The 27,624-nt window shown below is 36.7% G+C and overlaps 1 protein-coding gene across 1 annotated transcript in view; it reads right to left on the bottom strand.

Moving 5' to 3' along the window:
• LOC145681559 (bestrophin-4-like) overlaps positions 1-27,624 on the bottom strand; it is a 1,326,494-nt gene that overhangs the window by 984,392 nt on the left and 314,478 nt on the right. Inside the window, exon 3 of the mRNA XM_081753197.1 lies at positions 10,799-10,970. Coding sequence (XP_081609323.1) covers positions 10,799-10,970 — 172 coding nt within the window. The remainder of the gene's footprint in view (positions 1-10,798; positions 10,971-27,624) is intronic.

The following is a 27,624-nucleotide window of genomic DNA, read 5'->3' as shown; positions in this document are numbered from 1 at the left end:
GAAGCAGAGGGCAATTTCGCACTCTGGTCAGATCAAACATTTCCGCGTAACAAAACGAAGGTCCCCCTGTAAAACTTCTTTACCTAAAGTGTTATTATTAGTATCATAAATTTGCTGAAAGCAAACAATTTGAAGGGTTCGTCGATAATATCTTTGCTTCTTTTGTCGTCCGTCCGCCTTCCAAACGAAGAGATGAATTTTACAACATGACTGCTGTATAATAAGCGAGCGATGGTAAAAGTGTGTTTTTATGTGAGTGTGTATGAGTGTGTGTGTGTGTGAGAGAGAGAGAGAGAGAGAGAGAGAAGACAAAATTTTAGTTGCAAGACGACATACTTCAATTGCCGTTTTCGGTTCATATAGCAAAAAGAATACCGCCACCAGAGAATAAAGACAAGTGTAGACCTTACCCAATTTTCAAATTGAATAGATGGTGGTGGTAGTTCGGTTTCTTGACCTTGTAAAAATCTTCCCTGTCTTTGATTTTGTTTGTCATCATTCCAGCCAGAAATAAAAAAAAAGAGAATTCCTCAGTTTACAGCAAGGGGAATTGGGGACAAGACATTAAGGATGATATTCCTGGAAGCTCATGTATCACGATTGTTTCATTCAATAGACAGAGGACACTTTTCTATGAAGGCTTTTCAACATGTTTTCTCACAAAAGGGATTTTCCTTTTGCAATCTATATGACCACTGGCAATTTCAATCTTGGCCATTCCCGCCAGCGTTTTCATTTTCGAGACACGAGACGAGACATTTCACGAGACGTCCCGTCTCGTCTCGTGTCTCGTCTAAGAGGGTTCTGTCCCGTCTCGTGTCTCGTCTCGTTTACGAGACGAGACGAGACACAAGAAATGTCTCGTCTCGTGGCAACACCAAATTTCAAAACAAAACCTATTGCAATCGTTTGTGCTACGTTTGTGTCGGAATGTATCGCAAACATTTTTGTTTGTATCACTTCCAGTACAAAAGTATGACAGTTTTAACTAGGGGGCTGCCGTTTCCAGAACCCCCCACCTTGGAATTTCGAGATAAGACTATGTCAATCGTTTGTGGTACGTTTTTACCGGAATGTACCGCAGAAAATTTACGTGCCTGAAGTTGGCCCCCCACCTCTCCCAAATTACACCAAACGTTGCACATCGTTAATGCATCGTTAGTGCACGTTAGTGCATTTAGAACTAACATTAGTGCTATCAGCGTTTACGAGATATTGAAGATTTTGGTGGGGGACCAACTTCATATGAAGTTAGACCCCCACCCATATTTATGCAGACAGATTTTCACTAAACTTAGTGCATCGTTAGTGCATCGTTAGTGCACTTAAACACACTAAGCACTACCTTAAGTGATACCATATTTTGGGATTATTCAAGATTTTCGGTGGGGGGGCCAACTTCAGAAATATCAAATTCTACACAAATAGAGGTAGAAACATGGGGTTGACCGTAATCGTTAGTGCATCGTTAGTGCACTTAAACACACTAAGCACTACCGTAAGTGCTACCATATTTTGGGATTATTCAAGATTTTCGGTGGGGGGGCAACTTCAGAAATATCAAATTCTATACAAATAGAGGTAGAAACATGGGGTTGACGATAATCGTTAGTGCATCGTTAGTGCACTTAAAAGCACTAAGCACTAACGTTAGTGTTACCACATTTTGAGATTTATTCAAAATTTTTGGTGGGGGCCAACTTGAGAAATATCAAATTCCATACAAAGTGTCAGTATTTTCAGGAATCAGTAACGAATGCACTAATTACTTTGTTAGTGCTTGAAGAGGGCGCAAATTCACGCTCACCACCAAAGATATTTTACTTGTAGCACCTACACTAATTAAGCACTAACGTTAGGGGTTGGTGCACGAAGAAGCACTAACGATGCACTAAGGATTGTACTGGAAATGATCATTAGTGCTTTTTAATTTGGCAAAAATTGGACACAGTGAAAAACTCCCCTTAAATTTCTTATGAGTTTCCTGAGATGTAACTGGCCATAACTACATTAATAGTGAAGCACTAATGAAAACGGCTGTAATTTTTTCGTTATTGGTTGAAGTAGGGCGCCAAGTTTATGAAAGCTTCCAAAGGTTATTTTACTTGTAGGACCTACATTAATGAAGAACTAACGTTAGGTGTTAATGCACTAAGAAGCACTAACGATTTCAGTAGAAGAGGTCATTAGTGCTTTTGATTTTGGCGGAAATTTGACGCAATGAAAAATTCCACATAAATCTCTTATGTGATTTTTGTGGCATATAATTGGCCATATTTACATCAATAGTTAAGCATTAACGGAACTATGAGTGTTTTGCAGAAGCGCTAACGATACATTAACGAATGGACTTATTTTTCGTTACTGCTTGAAGTGGGAACCAAGTTCACGCTGGCCCGCAAAGGTTTCTTACTTGTAGCACCTACACTAATGAAGCACGAAACTTAGGTGTTGGTGCACTAGGAAGCACTAATGTTACAAGGAAAGAAAACTTTTGAAATTATCGTGAACTTAGCCCCCACTACAAGCACTAACGAAAAAATTAATTTTATACGTTAGTGCATTGTTAGTACTTCTAGAAGATACAAGTAGTTTCGTTAGTGTTTCACCATTAGTGTAGAAATGGCCAATTATAAGTCTCAAAACTCTTATAAGAAACACATGGGGAATTATTCATTGTATCAAATTCCCATCGCATTCAAAAGCACTAATTACCTCTGTTAGTGCAATTGTTAGTGCATCGTAATTGCTTCTTAGAGCACAAACACCTAACGTTAGTGCTTCATTAGTGTAGGTGTTACAAGTAAAAAAACCTATGGGGAAGTCAGTGTGAATTTCGCACCGACACTTTAAGCACTAACGGAAAAAAAGTCCAATTCGTTAGTGCTTCTATAAAGCACTAACAATTTCGTTAGTGCTTCACTATTAGTGTAGTTATGGCCAATTACATATCACGAGACTCACAAGAAATTTAGGCAAATTTTTCATTGAATCAAATTTCCGCCAAATTCAAAATCACTAATGATCTCTTCTAGAGCGATCGTTAGTGCATTGTTAGTGCTTCTTAGCGCATCTACACCTAAGGTTAGTGCTTCATTAGTAAATGTGTTATAATTAAAATACCTTTTGAGGCCAGAGTGAACTTAGAGCCCCCACTTCAAGCACTAACTAAAAAATTAGTGCCATTCGTTACAGCATTGGTAGTGCTTCTGGAAAACACTAACAAATTAGTTAGAACTTCAATATTAGTTTAGTTATGGCCAATTACATGTAACGAAACACATAATAAATTTATGGGAAATTTTTCATTGCATCAAATTTTCGTCAAATTCAAGAGTACTAATGATCTATTCTAGTGCAATCGTTAGTGCATCCTTAGTGCTTCTGGAAAACACTAACAGTTTAGTTTGTCCTTCAATATTAGTGTAGTTATGGACAATTACATGTCACTAAACTCCTATAAGACATTTATTGGGAATTTTTAATTGCATCAAATTTCCGCCATATTCAAAAGCACTAATGATATCTTCTAGTGCAATTGTTAGTGGTTTTTAGTACACCAACCCCTAACGTTAGTACTTCATTAGTGTAGGTGCTACAAGTACAATATCTTTGGAGGGCACAGTGAACTTGCGTCAACTTCAAGCACTAACAAAAAATTAATGCCATTCATTAGTGTATCGTTAGTGCTTCTAGAAAGCACTAAACGTTTGTATGGAATTTGATATTTCTGAAGTTGGCCCCCATTTAAAATCTTGAATAAATCCCAAAATATTGTAGCACTAACGTCAGTGTTTAGTATTTTAAGTGCACTAACGATGCACTAACGATTGCCGTTAACTCTATGTTCCTATCTCTATTTCTATAGAATTTGAAATTACTGAAGTTGCCCATCCCACCGAAAATCTTGAAGGAATTCCAAAATATGGTAGCACCAACGATAGAGCTTAGTACGTTTAAGTGCACTAACGATGCACTAACGTTTGCAATTAACCCAATGTCTCATCCCTATTTGTATAGAATTTGATATTTCTGAAGTTGACCACTCCACCAAATTTTTTTAATAAATCTCAAAATATAGTAGCACTAACGTTAGTGCTTAGTGCGTTTAAGGGCACTAATGATGCACTAATGATTGCCGTTAACACTATGCTTCTACCTTTATTTGTATAGAATTTGACATTTCTAAAGTTGGCCCCCCCACCAAAAATCTTGAATAAATCCCAAAATATGATAGCACTAACGTTAGTGCTTAGTGCTTTTAAGTGCACTAACGATTGCCGTTAACTCAATGTTTCTATCTCTCTTTGTATAGAATTTGATGTTTCTGAATTTTGCCCCCACTTTAAAACTATTATAACTTCGTACCGGAAGTGGTACAAACGAAAATTTTTGCGGTACATTCCGCCACAAACATAGCACAAACGATTGGCATAGGTTTTGTTTCGAAATTCCAAGTAGGGAGGCTGGCGTTTCTCCAGCCCCCTCCCCACTTCAAAACCCTTAAAACTTCGTACCGGAAGTGGTAGAAACGAAAATTTTTGCGGTACATTCCGGCACAAACGTAGCACAAACGATTGGCATAGTTTTTTTAAATTCCTACGTGGGGGGCTGCCGTCTCCCCAATCCCCCACATCAAAACCCATATAACTTCATACCGGAAGTGGTACAAACGAAAATTTTTGCGGTACATTCCGGCACAAACCTAGCACAAACGATTGACAAAAGTTTTGTTTTGAAATTCCTAGGTAGCGGGCTGCCGTTTCCCCAGCTCCACACTTTAAAACCCTTATAACTTCGTACCGGAAGTGGTACAAACGAAAATTTTTCCGGCACATTCCGCCACAAACGTAACACAAACGATTGGCATAGGTTTTGTTTTGAAATTTCAAGTTTGGAGGCTGCCGTTTCTCCAGCGCCCCACTTTAAAACCCTTATAAATTCGTATCGGAAGTGGTACAAACGAAAATTTTTGCGGTACATTCCGGCACAAACGTAGCACAATCGATTGGCATAGGTTTTGATTTGAAATTTTTAGGTGGGGGGCTGCCGTTTCCCCAGCCCCCACTTCAAAACCCTTATAACTTCGTACCGGAAGTGGTACAAACAAAAATTTTTGCGGTACATTCCGACACAAACGTAGCACAAACGATTGGCATAGGATTTGTTTCGAAATTTCACTTTAGGGGGTTTCCGTTTCTCCAGCCCCCCACTTTAAAACCCTTATAACTTCGTACCGGAAGTGGTACAAACGAAAATTTTTGCGGTACATTCCGGCACAAACCTAGCACAAACGATTGACAAAAGTTTTGTTTTGAAATTCCTAGGTAGCGGGCTGCCGTTTCCCCAGCTCCACACTTTAAAACCCTTATAACTTCGTACCGGAAGTAGTACAAACGAAAATTTTTCCGGCACATTCCGCCACAAACGTAACACAAACGATTGGCATAGGTTTTGTTTTGAAATTTCAAGTTTGGAGGCTGCCGTTTCTCCAGCGCCCCACTTTAAAACCCTTATAAATTCGTATCGGAAGTGGTACAAACGAAAATTTTTGCGGTACATTCCGGCACAAACGTAGCACAATCGATTGGCATAGGTTTTGATTTGAAATTTTTAGGTGGGGGGCTGCCGTTTCCCCAGCCCCCACTTCAAAACCCTTATAACTTCGTACCGGAAGTGGTACAAACAAAAATTTTTGCGGTACATTCCGACACAAACGTAGCACAAACGATTGGCATAGGTTTTTTTATTATATTCCTAGGTGGGGGGCTGCCGTCTCCCCAACCCCCCACATCAAAACCCTTATAACTTCGTACCGGAAGTGGTACAAACGAAAATTTTTGCGGTACATTCCGGCACAAACGTAGCACAAACGATTGCCATAGGTTTTGTTTCGAAATTTCACTTTACGGGGTTTCCGTTTCTCCAGCCCCCCACATCAAAACTCTTATAACTTCGTACCGGAAGTGGTACAAACGAAAATTTTTGCGGTACATTCCGGCACAAACGTAGCACAAACGATTGCCATAGGTTTTGTTTCGAAATTTCACTTTAGGGGGTTTCCGTTTCTCCAGCCCCCCACTTTAAAACCCGTATAACTTCGTACCGGAAGTGGTACAAACGAAAATTTTTGCGGTACATTCAGGCACAAACGTAGCACAAACGATTGGCATAGGTTTAGTTTTGAAATTCCTAGGTGGCGGGCTGCCGTTTCCCCAGCTCCCCACTTTAAAACCCTTATAACTTCGTACCGGAAGTAGTACAAACGAAAATTTTTCCGGTACATTCCGGCACAAACATAGCACAAACGATTGTCATAGGTTTTGTTTCGAAATTCCAAGTAGGGAGGCTGCCGTTTCTCCAGCCCCCCACTTTAAAACCCTTATAACTTCGTACCGGAAGTGGTACAAACGAACATTTTTGCGGTACATTCCGGCACAAACGTAGCACAAACGATTGGCATAGGTTTCGTTTCGAAATTCCAAGGTGGGGGCTACCGTTTCCCCAGCTCCCCACTTTAAAACTATTATAACTTCGTACCGGAAGTGGTACAAACGAAAATTTTTGCGGTACATTCCGGCACAAACGTAGCACAAACGATTGGCATAGGTTTTTTTTCGAAACTCCAAGGTGGGGGGGGGGCTGGCGAAATGCACCTGTTGATCTAGCAATATGCAAGCAGCTGAAATAACAGATTGTGGCGCCGATTGTGCCACTAGTGGCAATGTAGCTACTTTATAACCATGCATAAAACATATTTATGTAAATTAAAAAGCTACTAGAATTTGGATTAAATTTATTACCAAAGCTTACACAACTTTACATTTAGCTACAACAATTAATCTATAAATTACGTAGGTGACACAAATGTTGCTCATTTATCGTACAGAACCTATAGCCTATCGTCTTGACGCTATAGCCGATTTACCAATTTTCCGTCGATAATGCATTTTCAGTCAATTTCTATCCAATCCGCTTCAGCATAAAGACTAATCATTGCAGGAACATGAATCGTACCTCGTCTTGTTCGGCATGAATCGATTTTTCGAACGGTATAACTTGCACATCCCTATCGTGCACCTGAGGGGAGAAAATTCCCCCAAAAGGAAAATTTTCTTTAAAAAAACCTTTCTTCAATTCTGGGCCCCTCTGTGCGGTAACACTCACCGCCCAAAATATTTCGAAATATACTACATAGTGTACGTAATAACTAAGAAATACCAATCTCATATCTTGAAAACTAAGGGCGAGAAAAAATATTGACCCATGTCTCAACAATACGCATGTTCCCCTGTAGCATGAAAAAACACCGAATTCTAGATAAAAATTTCCTGACACATCCCTAATTGTTGTAGGAACACGAATCATACCTTGTTTACTTTGGCATGAATCGGCCTTTCGAACGGTATAACTTGCATATCCGTATCGTGCACCTGAGGGGAGAAAATTCCCCCACAGAAAGAAATCTTTGTAAAAAGCATTTTTTTTTTTTTTACAAAAATTTCACTTTTGGGGGAATTTTCTCCCCTCAAGTGCACGATACGGATATGCAAGTTATACCGTTCGAAAGGCAATATCATGCCGAAGAGAACAAGGTATGATTCATGATTTTAGGATAAACAGTGATAATACTGTAGATACTTTACTAAACTAATTGACTAAAACGAATGTCTAAATAAAGCAAGAATTCAAACATTGGAAAATTTCCTGGCACATTTCTGTTTACTCTAAGATCATGATTTGTATCTTGCTTTGTTCCAAATAAGAGTAGGTTACCAACGGTACCACTTCTAATATGTCTATATGTGCCTGAGGGGAGAAATTTAGAAAAAAACGGAAATTTTCTCCTGAAAAATCCCTTTTTTCGATTTGGGCAGGATTTTCCCGCTTATGGTACATAATAGAAAAATCTGAGTGCTACATTTGGAAACTCTGCTTTATAACATAATCAACGAGGTACAAGGTATGTTTCTAAGATTAATAGGGATGGGTCACGAATTTTTTAAATAAAAGCTATAAAATTGACTTTTTTTAAAAGCCGCCTTCGTTGTTTGTAACGTCACTGCCCCCAGGCATCGCACACGTGACTGCAAAATGCCCATAAAACATGTTCTTTGGTGCTTCCATACTTGAGTAAATGCAAAAAAAGAAAAACAACGACGTGAAAAGCATTACTAGGGATTTATAAAGTAAATTCCGAAGGTCGATGCCATGGCCTGTATACAGGTCAAAAAATTTAAAAGGGTTAATCCTAGTTGCCTCTGTGAAACCACCTAGCTGCACAGAACTTAGCTGTCTGCTGTGCTGCACAGAACATAGCAGCTTAACTGTCTGACCATCAACAACTGATGGTTCTCTATGACTGACAAAATAATACATAATTTTCCTATTTACATAAAGTATTATGAATATGCTATTGCGATAGCCTCTTAGCGTCGATATAACGACTAGTTAACGTTTGAATATTCTTATGCGCACTAAATAAAGTACACAATCTTATATATATTTTCAACTTGCAGGACGGGAGTATTGATGGCGGAACATTGACAGTGACGGGAGTATTAGCAGGATTGTATTATTAGCGGAAAATTGAAGAGATTACGCAGAAGGTAATGAGTATCGCTTATTCAAGAGGAGAGACGGAGTCTGGCAGAGCAAGAGTAGCTTATAGTAATATGACTAAAGCATTTTGGTGAAGGGCGATTAATATTTTATTGATTTTGGCTTCAATATTTTGTAAACCTTGTTATATTAAATGCAAATAAAATTCAATCCCCAGTCTGGTGCTGTAGGTCATTCACACATACAAAGAAATCAAGGAAGTCTCATAATAATTTAAAAATATGTTTAGTTAAAACATTCTTTTAAATAGGAAATATAAAGTAGTTATGCAGCAATGTATCAAGGAAATAATAAGATTTCCTACTTCACGTTATGAAGTAACTCTAAAAATGTAATGGTAAGCGGAAGAAATGACGCTACCAAAACTAGGAAGAAAAGGTAGGTGGACGAAAAAGAGTAGGGAACTAGAGAGTGTTCTGAAGTGACCGTCTGACTAGAAGGATCGACATCTCAAAATCTTCACTCGTCAAAGTCTGGGTGAGTACAATGCTGGTTATTAATTGATATCACACTTTATTATTCGACTTTGTCTCAAAATTCGTTTAATTCTTATCCTATCTTCAAAATTCATTATGACAGTTATTATAAATTTTATCGTAAGGCCTCAGCACCAGATTTGGGTAATGTTAACATATGCCAACATATTGGACCGAGAATCCGGACGTTGACATATACAATTTTATCCACACATAACCCAATGTAATAATAACCATAATAGCATGGGGGCAATTTGAAGAGTTTTCTCATAATAAACTTAACCATTAAATTTTAGGTAGAGCAAATAATTAGTTAAGATGGATGAATTAGATTGTAGAAATAAAAGTAGAGATATCAGATCAGAATATTACCCAAATCTGGTGCTGATGCCTTACGATAACATTTATAATAACTGTCATAATGAATTTTGAAGATAGGATAAGAATTAAACGAATTTTGAGACAAAGTCGAATAATAAAGTGTGATATCAATTAATAACCAGCATTGTACTCACCCAGACTTTGACGAGTGAAGATTTTGAGATGTCGATCCTTCTAGTCAGACGGTCACTTCAGAACACTCTCTAGTTCCCTACTCTTTTTCGTCCACCTACCTTTTCTTCCTAGTTTTGGTAGCGTCATTTCTTCCGCTTACCATTACATTTTTAGAGTTACTTCATAACGTGAAGTAGGAAGTCTTATTATTTCCTTGATACATTGCTGCATAACATACTTTTATATTTCCTATTTAAAAGAATGTTTTAACTAAACATATTTTTAAATTATTATGAGACTTCCTTGATTTCTTTGTATGTGTGAATGACCTACAGCACCAGACTGGGGATTGAATTTTATTTGCATTTAATATAACAAGGTTTACAAAATATTGAAGCCAAAATCAATAAAATATTAATCGCCCTTCACCAAAATGCTTTAGTCATATTACATTATTGTGTGGAACGGCAGCGAATGTGGCAACTGCGTCAACGAAAGTTTCCTTTAATAGTAGATCATAACCTACTTTCTTCAGGACAAGTTACTCACCAAAACTATGTTTTGTATATACGTGATGGCCCACGTAGCTTACCAACCTGAGTTTGGATAAATTGTTGGCTGTAATGAACTTTTCAGTTCCTTTTTTACAGTCTGTATCTTCTAGAGATTCTCTATTACATTTCATATCCATTTTTTAAAAAGAATATTTCAATTCATCTCATGTTCTCGTTATAATAATAAACTTACAACATAAATCAACTTTTGTTATTAACAGTAAAAATTGTTGAAATGGAGAAAGCGATCATGTGCAAAATATCAATAAGTGGAATATATTATTGTACAAGGAATCTAATCATTCCTGTTATCACCAGGAGACATAAGTCAGACTGACTATGCTTCCCCAAATATGTTTACACTTGAATCTCGAGTACCGAACAAACAATTTGATTTCTTTGTGTGCAAATTACAATGTGATTAATAAGTATGGTAATATCTACAAGGCTTAAAGTGTCAAATTACGTACTTTCCATGACCAATGGTGCGTAGCCACTGGCTAAGACAAAAATATTCTGTGCACATCATGCAGTTCCTGAAGAATTAAAAAAGTATTTTTACATATATAATTTCAATACTAAAACTTGAAATTTAGAAGTACTTAAGCTGGTAAAAGTGTGAATTTCTACTTCGAGAAGTTGCTCACTCACCTGACCATGAATATTTGTACTGACGAAAACAGCAATAGAATCAGGCCAAGGTATCGTCGTATATTGGCCCCACCATCTTTGCATCACAACAGATACGTAGAAACCCAGTACGAAAGACAGTGGAATGAGGTTGCTGTATGTTTCACAGTATTGTGCGACATTTTCGAAAATTCTAGAAAGAAATAATTATTTTATTTGATTTGTTGAAGTTCACAGATGCTTAATATTTATGTAACACTTATTCTGGAAAATCCATTACATCGTGCAGAAACAGAAAAGAAACCAGCGTAACACTTTACATATTAAATAAGATATTAAATACTGTTATCACAGCATTCCTAAATGGCATATTAATGTAAATGGTATTTTGCAAAATTTACTTCAATATAATTGGAACATAAATGTCGCATAATTATATGATTTATAACGGCCTCAGAACATTTGTGACAAGTTTCTTAATAAGATTGTATAATGCATTGGTAAATTAATTCTTATACAGTGTATTGAAGGAGTGTAAATTTTTTTTAATAATCTGCAACTAATCCTAAGCAATAAAATGATATCTGTAACTCAAGAGGAGTAGATGTTGTGTATCGAATCAACCCGTTATCCTTGCAGAACCCTTATATTTAAAAATTACATTTAATGTGTCATCCACCCTTTTATGACGACCTATAAGGTCGTCAATTTAAATTCTGTTCCTCATGGTTGTCATGTTCCAAATTATAAAAGAAACTAACTTGAAAAAATTGAACTGCTAGCCATAAAGCATGCGAAATATGAAAAACACATAAATTTTTAGTTCGCGTACATTTCGCGTGTGGCATTCCGATCGAAACTATATAAGTATATCGCAGACAGCGAATGGGAATGAAGATTAACGCCGAGAGAAGAGAAGACGCCGTGACACACCAGTAAACCTTGCAGTGTTAACTGAGGTGTGCTCACTAACAGAGTGATCTCTGTGCTGAGATACATAACGACTTTGCATAGAGTCTATTAGAGAAGAGAAGAGAAACTGTGTTTTAATAAAGGCAAAATTCACAACACATTCAACACACACCGCTTCCTATGGAAATAGGAATTGTTTTCCGTCGGCTGGACCCCTATTGTGAGTCAAGCTTTGCGCTAGCCATATAGGTTGTACAGCCTTTGGCGACAGTCGGCTGACGGGAACGCAATACTATCTCCCCGGGACAGCATAGAGAGGCACAAGACACTAAAAATTAGAGGCTAACAGGCCCTTTCAAGGACCAACCCACCCATATAGTGCAATAGTGACATTGTGTGTTCCCAGAAAGTGTGGCCCTTTTCAGGACCAAAGTGCAAAGTGCTGCCAATCATGCCGCGTCCAAGAAAGATGACTTCTACCCGGAAAGTGCCGACCGTGCAAGACGTGACGGAGCGAGAGGAAGCTTCCTGCGAGATCACCGACCTAGACGTCTCAGAAAAATTTGACCTGCCACTAACGCTAGCTAACTTTAGTGGCGGGTTCAAAACAGGAAGGGACACTAAGGACCTTATAGCAAAGAAGATGGACCTAACAAACGTGAGGTTTCAGAAAACTGGACACAAGGGAATTACTTTCCTTTTTACTAATCTCGTTACAAGAAAGATGTTCCTTCGTCTATTCAGAGCATGTGAGTTCGGCTCACGAGCATACTTCATGGAAGATGAAGAAGTTAACAACACAGAAGAAGAAACCCAACATGAGGAATATGACGACAAGAACACGATAGGAAAAATTCAACAACCCACAAAGATGATCTTTCCGATGGAAAGAACCACACATACCAAGAAACCCAAAAAGAGAGCTTCAGAAAAATCGAACGGCTTCACCCTGGTGAAGCCAAGAAGACAAGAAAGAAATCACCCAAGAAGAAAAGCAAAAGCACACCGGCCCTCTTCAGGACCAAACACTCATAGAAAAACAAAAGACAGAGCACCGACCACCCAAAACAACAAGCAATCAAGTCCACTCTTCACCCCTGCGAATAATAGAGAAAACCAAGATGTACCTGTCGCTGAACCAGAAACCAGGAGCACGAGGAAACAAACCAGAAGAAACGACACCACCTATACATGCGTTGTAAAAAGTGTACCAACCAACTTAGATGTGCAGGAACTAAAAATGGGACTTAGGAAACAAAAACTCAATATCAGCAATATAATAAGAATCAAAACGGGCAGATGCCCAACGTCACTACTTAGAATTTTCTCTGACGACCCACAGCAAGTGAACGAATTACTAGCAACCGGAGTGAATATACAACAGAAACACTACAAAGTAGAAACTTCGAGGACGCTTTATAGGCCGATGCCATGCCATAACTGCTACCAGTACGGACATCTGGTGCCAAGTGGAGAAAGTCTTCAACTGTTGTGGCAAGCAACACAAAGAAGGGTGCGACAAACCAAGGAACAACAACTTCTGTGCCACATGCATCAGCGACTCCCACCGTACTGGTAGCAGTAGTTGCCCGAGAAGACCGAAAGCGCAGCAACCAAGAAGACCACCACCACTAATAACAATAGAAGACAAATCAGATTCAACTACTGGTTCTTATCAGGACCACCAGTTACCACAAACACCCACATCCAGCAAAGCGGAAGAATTTAACCGTGAAATGAAGAAATGGATAAAAGAAGCAATTGAAATAGCCACAAACAAAATAGCAACTTGGACGACATACATAATTACAACAACCACAAACCACCAACAACGCAGAAATCTAACCATAGCCATGCAAGCAGCATCTAGAAAAATCTTCGGAAATACAGTCAATCCAATCACAACCACTGTAGGACAAATCTACATCAGCAGCACTTACGCAGATACTGTGAACAGAAATTCAACCACAGACAGCCCACCATTAAAGCAGAAGAAACAGTGCGGAGATAACAGTATAGAGCAGGGGTAATCAACGCAACTGTGACTGATGCAAACCGATGACGACCTGGCGAGGTCATGGACAATGAATACAGGTTTGCATGCTTAAAAAATAACACATGCCCCACTAACAAAACACTCCCCCATTGCAGACAATATAGAGTTGTATTAAATTTAACAAATTTCATAATTTAATTTATAACTACAGACTTGTTTACATGGATTTTGAGCACCCCTTCCCAGAGTGGTTTTGCCATGTAAATTCCCTATTGCATGCAGCATGACAGACAAAGAGTTTTTTTTTCTGGTTTCCAGGTTTTTTTTATCCTTCTATCAAAACAAAATAATCTTCTCTCGCGCTTTCCTATCTTCTAGCTTGCCCTTCTTTCTTTCTATCTACACAACAACAGACTCGCGTGTAAATGTCTTACGTAAAAGATAGAAACCATGGTATATACCTACACCCGACAATTGCTTTAGTGTACCAATTGCATGTGAAAAGAGGCATGTCGACAGATGGTTGATGCCTTACTCTCTGTCAGGACGCGTGCTTTCCTGAGGGGCGTTCTTTTTTCTAAATTTTGTTTCTGTTTCGAATCCATATATCGGTATTATAGGAACCAGTGGTACGGTTGGTAAGCCTTGCTCGGCTGCGTGGCAGAAGCAGCAAGAGTCAATTAAAATCCTGCCTGGGCGCACGTGATCTATGATTCTCTCTCACACATTTCTCTCTCTTCATCTGTCTTAGCCAACGATGTGTATGATTTCGTTCCACAGCAAGTAGTTGGTTGATAGGTGTTAAACGTGACCTCATAGCATGAAGAATCGAGGCTAACGAAGACACAGGCCTCCGTATCCGTCACTGAAAGTCACGTAATCAACTTACGTTACTGCTGACAGTTTACAAACCATGAACCTCAAAATCTACTCGGCCGATTGTAAAATTTTTTCACTACTAGGAAGACCATTTAATGTAAATTACGATACATTATAGTTTATCCCAAAAAATAGGCCCTCGAGCGCTGGGGGCTTCATTTTTCCACTCATTATATGTATCAATTTTTCAGAAACTACTGAACCGATTTTGAAAATTCTTTCGGTATTGGAAAGATTATCTAAAGCCAGTAAAAAATACACTATAATTTATCCCGGAAAATGGACCCTTGGGTGCTGGGCGTATCATTTTAGAAATATGCATAAACTACTGAACCGATTTCAAAACTTCTTTCCCTGTTGCAAAGCCTGTCTAGTGCCAGTGATGGTTCGCTTTATTTTATCCTGGAAAATGGTCCCCTGCGTGCTAGGGGTAATTTTTGATTCAATATATGTAAGAAATTGTCAGAAACTACTGAACGGATTGCAAAAATTTTTCGGTATTGGAAAACTTATCTAATGCCAATGATGATATCCTATATTTTATCCCGGAATGTGACAATTGATTTCAAATTTTCTTTTGCTGTTGAAAAGCTTGCCTAATGCCAGGGACGATCCTATCCATGTTGGTTTACTCTAGAAAGAATAAAATATCTAATCGAGAAGCAATTCTATAGAAAAGAAAAGAAAATTCGCATTGCAATTACAGAAAATTTGTTGAATTACGTAGGAAATTGAAAAATATGATCAGTGAATCATACAAATCATTTGTAGATAAAGTACAGAATAATATCCAGGAAGACTCTAAATAATTTTGGAATTTCATTAATAACAAGAAAAGAAGCAATGGAACTGTACACGAACTGATATATGAAGGCCAAATTATACACTCTAAAAAGACAATTTCCGATAAATTTGGACATTTTAGGCATTAGATTGCTTGAATTCGTTATCTTATGAGATATCTAAAGAGACATAATGAAAACCATATGTTGTAAATATCAGGAAACAAGTGAAAACGAGTGTGAAGAATTAATAAGAAAGTTTATCAAGTGAACGGGTTATGATGAGACTGTGAACTATATATTTAAAGGTTGCGCTGAATTGCTTTGTATGTCTCTATGTTAGTTATAAAATCTCTCATTAATAACTCAAATCTATCAAAATCTTTCGAAAATAAGTCAAAATAACACAGATATTTAAATCTGGTAGTCTATATGAAATAAAAGATTATCGAGCAATATCTCTTACATCAGCACATTCTAAAATGTTTGAACAAATAATATACAAACGAACATTTACACATGTGGAACCATTTAATATCCATTTTTTTAGAATGGTTTTTACTGAAAGGAGCGAACAACAAATCCACTGACTTTCTCAATACTTACTTGATTCTTTTAATAAAGATCGTTTGGTGGACACTATTTAAACAAATTTTTAAAAAGCGTTTAAAATAGAATACATTTATTATCAGTCATGTCTAATAGTCCTTCTTAATTTAAATGTTCTTTAATCTTTTCTATTACTTTACGATGTTTTTAAATAGTAAAGTAGCTGAAAAACATTAAAAATACGTACAAGGTCAAAATGACCGCATGTGTACCTTTACGTTATAATGAGCATGTGTTCCAATAGGTGATAAAAGACTTAGGCATATTTCAAGATAGTAAACTTAACTACAAAGCACATATGGGGAAACCAGTTATCTATCTATCTATCTATCTATCTATCTATCTATCTATCTATCTATCTATCTATATATATATATATATATATATATATATATATATATATATATATATATATATATATATATACTGTATATACTGAGGATTTCAAAAGATCTAACAAGCTACATAACTTCAATGCAATTATTAAATATGTTTATTAGAAGTAAGTTGGAGATGCTTCTGTAGTGTGGAATAGGAGTGTTCCGGATTCCGGAATATTTCGGAATGAAAATCTTAATTCCGGAATCGGAATTAAAAATTTACTTATTCCGGAATTCCGAGATTACGGAATCCCGGAATTCCGGAGGTTCACGACAAAAAATTCGAAATCTCGGAATTTCGGAATTCTGTAGGTTCACTCCGAAAAATTCGAAATCTCCGAATTGCGGAATCTCGGAATTCCGGAAGTTCATCCCGAAATTTCGGAATGCATGAATCTAGGAATTCCGGAACTTCAGTCCGAAATTTCGGAATTTCGAAAACTCGTAATTCCGGAATCAAGGAACTTCAGCTAAAAATTTCGGAATTTCAAAATGAGAACTTGTTTAGCACTTCCGAATCTTTGAAATTCAGAATTCCGAACGACTGTACGTTGTTCAAGCATATCAGAATCTTAGAATGTTGAAATTTCAGAGTCCTGATCCTCGAAATTGTAGAACCAAGTAACTGGATTTTGAAATTTTAGAATTCCTTGATTTCATAATTACAAAAGTTCAGAAACTGGAATCTTCAAGTAACATGATTATGAGATAGACATCAACTCAGACAAATGTAATGATGAAACTTACTTCCTTTCACCCAATGTAAGTGGCGGCTATACTCCGTTCTTCTGCAGAACTAAAAGTTCTTAGTCATGGTACCCATTGAACAAAATTTAAACACATCAATTATTGGTTCTTGTCTTTTTAATGTTCCCCAAAGGCAGGTTCTATCACATTTATACATCGTTGCTAGCTGGGCCACTAGTGCAATACGGAAAGAGTATCAACTAGTTCCTTCCCTGTCTGGTTTCAAAATGACATATAGAAAATGGAAAATTTAGAACCACGGTGAAAGGCATAAGTTTCGGTTTCATGTTCGTTACCCACATATTTACTTGCACACTTAAACTGACATTCCTCTGCTATTATTCTACCTTCGTACTCGTTGATGTTTAGAAACCAGGTTCTCAAAACGTAGCTGAAATGCTCGTTCTTCGCACGGTCTAAGTTTATGAAAAATATTTAAACTCCCAATTCCCCTTACGATACACATTTCAACGATTGTTTACACGGTTTATCCCGAAAACTACGGATTCGACACTAACATCGGTAGTTTCCGATTGTTTTTACATGTCACCTCTTGCCACTCCAACCATAGGGGTGTTAGGGTGTCTTGAAGGTTTAACTGCAATTTAGACGACATCGAGAGTGTCAGTGTTCAACTCAGCGACCTAAAATAACTATGAGTTCGACACTAATACCGGTCGTTTCTCATTATTTTTCCATGTCACGCTCTTTGAACTCACCTGCTTGGGAAGCTAGGAGGTCTCACAGACACAATTTGTTTCCAGGTTGTAAAGTAATATGTTTAATTTAATAATTGAAATTGTAAGGTTTCATTGAAATTACTTCGGGCGTTCCAGAGTTATGTTGGAACAAACATACATACACACATTTTTATAAGATAAAGCATGTAGTTCTTCTCACTCATAATTTTCTTAGTTTTTAATTTCTTGTATTTGGAAAATGGAAACTTTTCAATAAAAACGTGGTTCGCAGCTCATATACATAGCTGATCCCGTAACTAGCTTATAGTAAATAATTTTTCATAACGTAAGCCTTGCATAATGCTATTACGAACAAATATTAACTGCTAAGCCATGCTATATTTTTTAGTACATGAAAAATAAATTTTCCTTAATGTTAAATGTATTTTGCATTACTATAAAGAACAAATAAAAATAGTGATGAGCGCAAGAGTCTTGGTCTTGCAGTTTTTGCAAGAGTCTTGCATGCAAGACCAAGACCAGGAATCCCGATGCAAGACCAAGACCAAGACCAAGACTCTTGCGCAAGAGTCTTGCACAAGTACGGTACTACTTGATTTTTTATAGAATGTAAAAAGGAAGGGGAAAAAGCATTACATCTTTCACGTGAACTTCTTGGCTCCAGTAAAAACACCGCCGGAGTGAATGTGTTCCCAGTGGTTTATGCAATCCATGTCAGTCGATCTGCTCCTGTAATATATAGCTACCGTATGTCGTTTTTTGAATCGGTTGTTCACGAGACGACCGATAGCATAATTCTATGAATTGTTACAAGATATAATAACTTCAGTGTCTGATTTACTTTGGTCATCATTTGATCATTCACGACGGCCCATGATTGGATTTTCAGAAATCATATTAAGAATAATTGTGTCCATAAGAAGTGGATAAGCAAAAATAAACTAGAGCATATTATGGCCACGGTAGCTCAGTGGCAGAGCGTTCACCTCTGGTACATGGGGTCCCTGGTTCGATCGCAGCTTGCGCTATGTGCGCTTTTTTGGTGAACAAGCACCCTGTGCGTGGGTTTTCCCGTTTTCTCGTACTTTCTTCATTCCACCATTTCTCATCATCACTGTTTCTCTTAGCCTCAGTGTAATAATCGTGGGACGTTAAAGTATATATTTCATTTCATTTCAACGGTTCAACATATTAGTGGTGTTCTTCTTCCAAAACTAAAGAAATGTAGTATTGAACATCGGCAATTCCGTACACCATAGGTGCCAACTACATGGGTATGGCCTTGGCTCCGAGGCTCAAGCATCCGTTGGAAATTTTTAATATGTGCTCATAAAAGTAATATTGAAATAACATTTTGATGACATTGACAAGAACTTAGTGCATGTGACCGCAAGTTCGATTTCATAGGTGGATGCTTATACGTTGAATAATTATTACCAATATAACTTATAGTCTCCTTAGGTATACGGCATATCTAGAATTCAACGATATAACATTATACAACAATAAATAATCTATATTCGCAACTGAGAGTGATTTCGTACTTATTTCAAATACCTTGAAATTTGTTGCCGTTATTATGTATTTCTAATGTAGGTCAAAAGTATTTATATAAATTGAGTTTACACAAGACATAGACAGTTGAGTCGTTTTCAGTTTTCACTCAAATTATTCTAAAAATATTGGGGCCGCGGTGGCTGAGTGGTAGAGCGTTCACCTCTGGTGCTTGGGGTCCAGCGTTCGATCCCAGCCGCCGCCAAGTAAACTTTGTGGGACAAACACCGTGTGCGTGGGTTTCCTCGGGGTTCTCTCGTTTCCTCCCAATTTCTTCTTTCCACCATTTTCATTCATTTTTCATCATTACCGTCTCCTTTAGCCTAACTGGCATAAGCATGGGACGTAAAACTCAGAAATTTCATATTCTAAAATATTAAGAGGTAATAATTATTATTATTTTAATTTTATCTCTCTTTTTTGGTCAATATTGCAAAACATATCATCATCGTCATAATAATAGCTATTCTGCCATTATTGGCAGGCCACTTGCTGCAGCTGAGAAGCTTCGATGACTGTGGTACTCAGCCAGTCTCTTCGTCTTAACGTAGCAATTTTCTGTTTTAATATCTTTCTTCAACTACAGTCTCCTTCGCCCCCTCCCTCTAGCACGTCCCTCATAATACAGATCCTCCTCAGCCAATGTCCTCTTCTTACCATTGTTATATATAAAATTCTTCTTTTCTCCCCTACTGCTACTATTTCTAAAACCTTCACATTCGTTTTCCGTTCAACCCAGCTGATTCTCTCCTTTTTTTCCATGCCCACATTTCGAAAATCTAATTGTTTCATCGGTTTTACGTAATGTCCTTGTTTCTGCCCCATACAGTAATATTAGAATCAGTAAAACAAAATTTCAATATTTATATAATTGGGAGTTTGTTCAATACAAAGATAAGCTAATCGTGGTTGGAAAGGAAAAAATCTGACCCCTTTAGAGTGTAAAAATAATTTTGCAATTTATGGTATTTCAGTAATCTGTGCCGTCTTGGTTTTCTTTCATGCATCTCACTGTCAGGGGTAGCCTCTCCAGTTTAAGAACCAGTGGAGTATTGGTTCTGTTAAAACATATAAAAATATTACGAAATGTTGTTATTTATCTTATAAGTAGTGAAGCGTGATCACCCATTGAAAAATAAAAATTAAAGGTCATCACCTATGTTGTACAGTATCATCACACTTACATGAAGGTAAAATATATTACATTTAGAAACATACATTGTATTTCCCTCACTATTGACGCAATGTAGAATTTATTATCCCTCATATCCAGAGTAAAATTTACTTTTAAATGCATAGATTTCTTAAAAGCAAGACTTGCAAGACTCTTGCAAGCAAGACCAAGACTGGGTATGCAAGACCAAGACCAAGACTGGGTATGCAAGACCAAGACCAAGACCAAGACCGAGGGTTCCAGTGCAAGACCAAGACCAAGACCGCATGTGCAAGACCAAGACCAAGACCAAGACCACCCGGGTCTTGGTCTTGGTCTTGCATTTGCACATCACTAAATAAAAATATAATAGATCTAAACTATGGAAAATTGAAAATAGAATATAAGAAATATTCATATATTTATAATAATTGTAATTAATATTTGTAAAAACAGTGGAGAAATAGACAATCTAAGTTTCAACACAAAGTAATAATGAAATGCCATCTCAATAGAATTTTAATCCTCTCATGTTTCTTTAATTTAATTTAAGGAAACCTTTAATTTTAGTTTCTACCTTTAAAAAATTATCATAATCGTACAGCTTTACATAGTAGCGGACTGTTTCCTTTATAATTTACCTGTTCATATGATCAATAAAACAAATACACAAAAAATACTTTATTGGTTTAAAGATATTGGTTAATGTTACTTAAATTTCGTATACATTTCCATTGATTAGAATATACATGCATTACCTCATATCCAATACTATCATTGTACACCATGTTTAATGCTTTTCGGAACACGGTACTAAGTTATAGAACGAAATAATATCCTATATATTTGATGGTTGCCATTAAATCTGATTGTATGTGTAAATTATTATACTACAAAATTCTACTTTTGAAAGTAAATTCAAATAGCATTTTTTAGTCTGGTTATTTTACTTGGACACAAATAAAAGATAGAATGAAAATGTACGTTAACTACAAATTAAAATAAAAAGTACTCATCACTATTAAACGTAAGGAAATCTTATACAAATAACATAATGATAATATACATTACACATATTTAACATGTAACATTATAAAACTAAGGGAATGTTATACTGTACAAACGACATTTTAAATACGTAATATAATGAATATTATGAACTATATCAATTGAAACATTTGTTCAAATAATGTATTAGTTGAAACATTTTTGTATTATTAACGTTATGAAACCTAAGAAAATGTTATTTTAACAATATGTAGATACATCTATACAGTTATGACACTAGTAACTATACCTTTCTCAATAGCTTAACTCTTTTAGGATTTTTGGTAACTTTTGTCACCATGGCGTAGTATCGTATTTGACCGCTTATTTAGGTTCTATAATAGGTATTTAAGGTGGGTTCTCATTATTGGTCAAGTCAATGATGGCCCAAAGAACACCCCACATGAATTTTGGAACCGGATGGTCAACCTGGTGGCGCCAAGTGGGGGCGGAGGGGCGTGATTTTTTCTTTTTTCTTAAGGCAAATTTCAAAAATTTTTCACGCCTTTAATTTTCAAGATATCAGATTGAAACTTACATACGAATTGTGTGTACCTCTGCGAATTTCTGAATATATATATTTTTTGAAATCTCTACGTGAAGCCGGGCCTGGGACCGAGGGTCGCAAGTATTCCGAGACGGCGATTTTTTATGAAAAATTTCCGGTTTTCCCTGATTTTTTCGGTTCAGGTGTATGATACGGACATGTAAATCGTACCGTTGGAAAGGGCTCGATATACTAAAGAAAATGAGCCATGACTGTTGGCCAAAAAGTTATGACGCAGTATATATATATATATATATATATATATATATATATATATATATATATATACAGACTGTCCCATAATTCGTGTGTAAACTTTAATTTCATAGTACTCAGAACTGGTAAAAGCTAGAACTGTGAAATTTGCAGGCAATTTAGAGGAAGGTCAGAAGTTTTGTTTGATAGAAAACGAGATCGCGGGTGTTATTGTTGGCGGAGTTACAGGGTTAAAGGTCAAAATGCGATTTTTTCCTTATGGGATTTCAATGTTAAATAGTAGTCTCACATGCCATTTTTTTGAATATCCATCTCCGGTAGCAAAAATTGGTATATCGACATAAATTCTGATCCGAAACAATGTGATAACGAGAAATGTGGGCAATCGTGACTCGGTGACCTCTAGCAGGTCATCTGTGACCCTTGAAGGAAAAGCTCCCTTTTCAGCAGCTTATTGTACACAACTAATTAAGTTGAAGATAATGTTAAAAACACATATGCACAAAGGATCTACTTAACATCCTTTTTAGCAAAACGTAGAGGTCAGCAATATCATCAGAAGTCAAAGGTCACGTAGTTAAAATGTCATATTTGATGTGTTAACAAATAAGAAACTGTGACATTGGAAATAATGCTTTGAAGTGCCATAGAACACATGTACAAAAATCCTTCCAACGAGTGTGTATGGGCATAGGGAAAAGGTCATCATAAGAGGTCAAAGGTCACGCAGTTAAAATTTCATGTTTGATGTGTTAGCAACTATGAAACTGTGACGTTTGAAAAATGATTTGAGCTACCATGGAACACATGCATAAAGGTCCTTCGAATTGGTGTATATGGGCATAGGAAAAAGGTCAACAATGTCATAAAAGGTCAAAGGTCACGCAGTTAAAATTTCATGTTTGAAGTGTTAACAAGTATGAAACTGTGATGTTGGAAATAAGGATTTGAGCTGCCACTATACACATACAGAAAATATCTTCCAATTGGTGTGTGTGTGAGGTCAACATTAACGTAAAAGGTCAAAGGTCACGCAGGTAAAATTTCATGTTTGATGTGTCAGCAAGTATAAAACTGAGACGTTTGAAAAATGCTTTGTGCTACTACAGAAAACATGCATAAAGGTCCTTCGAATTGGTGTGTATGGGCATAGCAGAAAGGTCAACAATGTCATAAAGGGTCAAAGGTCAGAAATTAAAATTTCATGTTTGATGTGTTAGCAAGTATAAAACTGTGGCGTTTTAAATACGGATTTGAGCTTCCATAAAACACATGCAGAAATTTCCTTCCAAGGAGTGCACATGACCATAATGAAAAGGTCAATATTGCCATAAGGTGAAGAAGCCTAATTTTGTAATTCAAATGCTGCAGGCAACGGTAGGTATGTTTCTGTGATGTTTAAAACAATGAATTGAACATAGTGTGAGTCCCACCTTTTGTTAATTACTTAGCTTTGGAAAACTGCATTCTAAATGTTTTTTTTTTCCTTATTGAAACATATTAATACCTATTTACTGCACAGAAATATGTGAAATATTGTCTTACGTGTACAACAAACACTGACTTCATTGTAGACTGTAAATCTTTTTAGTACTTTGCAATTTATTCCACGTGATCTCCGTGATGTGCTAAACTTAAGTTCACTCTGTATATAAGTGTCTTTGTGAAGATTTTTTTAAAGAGTGTCTGGGGTTATCTGTTCAACGGCACGCTGTATCGATCGTCGAAGTTCTTCAAGTGTTACTGAAGGAGTTTTATAAACTTGTTGCTTAAGAAAGCCCCATAGAAAAAAGTCGCTTGGGGTTAGATCAGGACTTCCAGCTGGCCACTCAACATCAGAAACTATACTTATTAAACGGTTTCCAAACCTTCCTCTTAAAATTTGCAATGTTGCCCTAGTACGATGTGCTGGAGCACCATCCTGTTGAAACCACATATCATTGTGTGGATCAAGTTCATGGAAAAGAAATTCTCGCAACATATTTTGGTATGTAAGTTGATTAACGTTTCCTTTGAAGAAAAACGGCCCTATTAGACCAGTTGCTGTTAGTCCCATCCACACCATAATACCCCTTTGATTTACACAGCGTTCAATTCTTTCCGCCGGTGGACTGGGTCCCAAGAACCGTTCATGTGACGAAGACACTGTTCCATTAAAAAAACAGCTTCATCTGACATTATAAGTTGAAATAAAAATATTGGATTTTTATTTAATTTGTCTATCAACCAGTTACAAAATAAAATTCTGGCACCGGAATAATCATCATGTAATTTATTTAGAATCTTCATACTGTACGCCTTAACCTCAAGCACACGCAATATCCTACTCAGCGAACTTCTTTTAACGTTGGATGCATCACTCCGGCGACGGATTGATTTTCTTGGTGAATTAAGCATAGAACGAACCACTTTGCGTTTAGTATCCTCGGTAGAGATCCTTACAGGTGGTCCTGCCTTTCGTTGTCGCTGAGAAAGATGTTCCTTTCTAAAACAGTTATTCCGAAACTGTTTGCAAAGATGAAGAATTTGGGTATTGTTTATTTTCACACCCCAGCGTGCAAACGCCTTTCTCCGCGTTTTTGTAACCTACTTCCTACTAAGAACTGTAGGCAAATCGGCAAGTTGTTCCTTTGTTAGAATATCCACTGTGACTTACACAATTACACACACACACACACACTTTCAAACACGTAGGCCTATGAGTATAGGGAAAATAAGAAATACAGTACCTTTTATTTTCTTACACACAATATTCCCAAATACTCAAGATTCACAAACTCATTTAATTTTAAGCTCAACTCCACACTCTACTGCCTCACTGTCTCTGTCCAACCAGATTATCATTCTATCAACACCAAACTACCCTTGTGAACGAAACAGACTGATTATTTGACGTGAGTTCAAAACATAAACAGGTCTTGTTTATGCTTCAGTCATGAAAGGGTATAAATAAACGATAAGAGTGCGTTTCTTCCTACATATGGGGAAGCAATTTATTTCCAGTGGAATTATTTTTATTTTCTCAATTTCCTGGGTAAGCATCAAGGAAATATTAAGGCTGCCATATTTATTTTTCATGAGAATACGGGATTTTCAATACATTATCCTTTTTTATATGAATACAAAGAAATAATGAACAATTTGTAGTACAGTCTGTTCTCAGGATTTTTTATTTTATTTTTGGAGAACTCCTGTGTGTTTTGCATTTACATGTGATATTTTCATTGGAAAATGCTACCCAAATAATATGTTTTTTAGAACCTAGACGAAAGGAAATCCTCCACTCACTATGCCCTAGAATGTCCTGCACACAATAGTGCCCATTCTATAATGACTTCCTAAAATTAAGTATTCTTGTTATTTAAAAGAAAAGATTTTCGAGAGCCCAAATACATATTCTTAATTTTATATACCATACCAACTAAATTAGTTCTCAAACATTGCCGTCTCATACTTGGCAATATACGAACTATAAACATTTTATTTCGTGACCTTTGACCTTTTATGACACTGTTGACCATTAATTATGCATGCATTCCATGGGCGCCTTTTTGCATGTTTTCTATGGCAGGTCAAATCACTTTTCAAATGTCACAATTTCATCACTTGCTAACACAAACTATCATGTTTTAACTGCCTGACCTTTGACCTTTTAGACATTGTTAACCTTTTTCTAAGTCCATGCACTCCCCTTGGAAGGATCTTTATCCATGTGTTCTATGCGAGCTCCAATTATCCTTTCTAACGTCACAGTTTCATACTTGTTAACACATCAAACATGACATTTTAACTGCGTGACCTTTGACCTTTTATGACATTGTTGAGCTTTTTGCTATGCCCATACATACCAATTGGAAAGACCTTTATGCATATTTTCTATGGCAGCTATGGCTCCCTTAAATCCAACATCACAGTTTCATACTTGCTGATACATCAAACATGAAATTTTAACTGCGTGACCTTTGACCTTTAAGTACGTTCTTGATTTTTTTTCCTGTGCCCATACACATCCGTTAGAAGGATCTTTCTGTATGTATTCTATGGCATTTCAAATCATTTTTCGAACGTCGCCGTTCCATATGTTCTAACACATCAAACGTGATATTTTAACTACGTGACCTTTGAACTTTTATGACATTGTTGACCTTTTTCTATCCCCATACACACCAATTGTAAGGACTTGTGTCCTGTGCAGCGTGCAGGTGTCCTGTAGAGGCTCAAATCATTCTTTCTAAAGTTACAGTTTCATACTTGTTAACACTTCAAACATGAAATTTTAACTGCGTGATCTTTGACCTTTTATGACATTGTTGACCATTTTCCTATGCCCATATACACCAATTCGAAGGACCTTTATGCATGTGTTCCATGGTAGCTCAAATCATTTTTCAAACGTCACAGTTTCATAGTTGCTAACACATCAAACATGAAATTTTAACTGCGTGACCTTTGACCTCTTATGATGACCTTTTCCCTATGCCCATACACACTCGTTGGAAGGATTTTTGTACATGTGTTCTATGGCACTTCAAAGCATTATTTCCAATGTCACAGTTTCTTATTTGTTAACACATCAAATATGACATTTTAACTACGTGACCTTTGACTTCTGATGATATTGCTGACCTCTACGTTTTGCTAAAAAGGATGTTAAGTAGATCCTTTGTGCATATGTGTTTTTAACATTATCTTCAACTTAATTAGTTGTGTACAATAAGCTGCTGAAAAGGGAGCTTTTCCTTCAAGGGTCACAGATGACCTGCTAGAGGTCACCGAGTCACGATTGCCCACATTTCTCGTTATCACATTGTTTCGGATCAGAATTTATGTCGATATACCAATTTTTGCTACCGGAGATGGATATTCAAAAAAATGGCATGTGAGACTACTATTTAACATTGAAATCCCATAAGGAAAAAATCGCATTTTGACCTTTAACCCTGTAACTCCGCCAACAATAACACCCGCGATCTCGTTTTGCTATCAAACAAATCTTCTGACCTTCCTCTAAATTGCCTGCAAATTTCACAGTTCTAGCTTTTACCAGTTCTGAGTACTATGAAATTAAAGTTTACACACGAATTATGGGACAGTCTGTATATATATATATATATATATATATATATATATATATATATATATATATATATATATATATGTGTGTGTGTGTGTGTGTGTGTGTGTGTGTGTGTAAATATAGGCCTATATAGGGCCTAAATTCAGACTTCCAACAATTTTTTCCGTCCTTTGTTTTCAAGATACAAGATTGAAATTTTGCACACGTATTATGTACATAAGAAAAAAAACTTCAGATCTCTACATGA

This window comes from Thermobia domestica, chromosome 3 (assembly GCF_964235325.1).
Source record: "Thermobia domestica chromosome 3, izTheDome1.hap1.1, whole genome shotgun sequence".
Classification (NCBI taxonomy): domain Eukaryota; kingdom Metazoa; phylum Arthropoda; class Insecta; order Zygentoma; family Lepismatidae; genus Thermobia; species Thermobia domestica.
The sequence above is the reverse complement of the archived record's forward strand: the minus strand, read 5'-3'. Positions and strand labels throughout refer to the sequence as shown.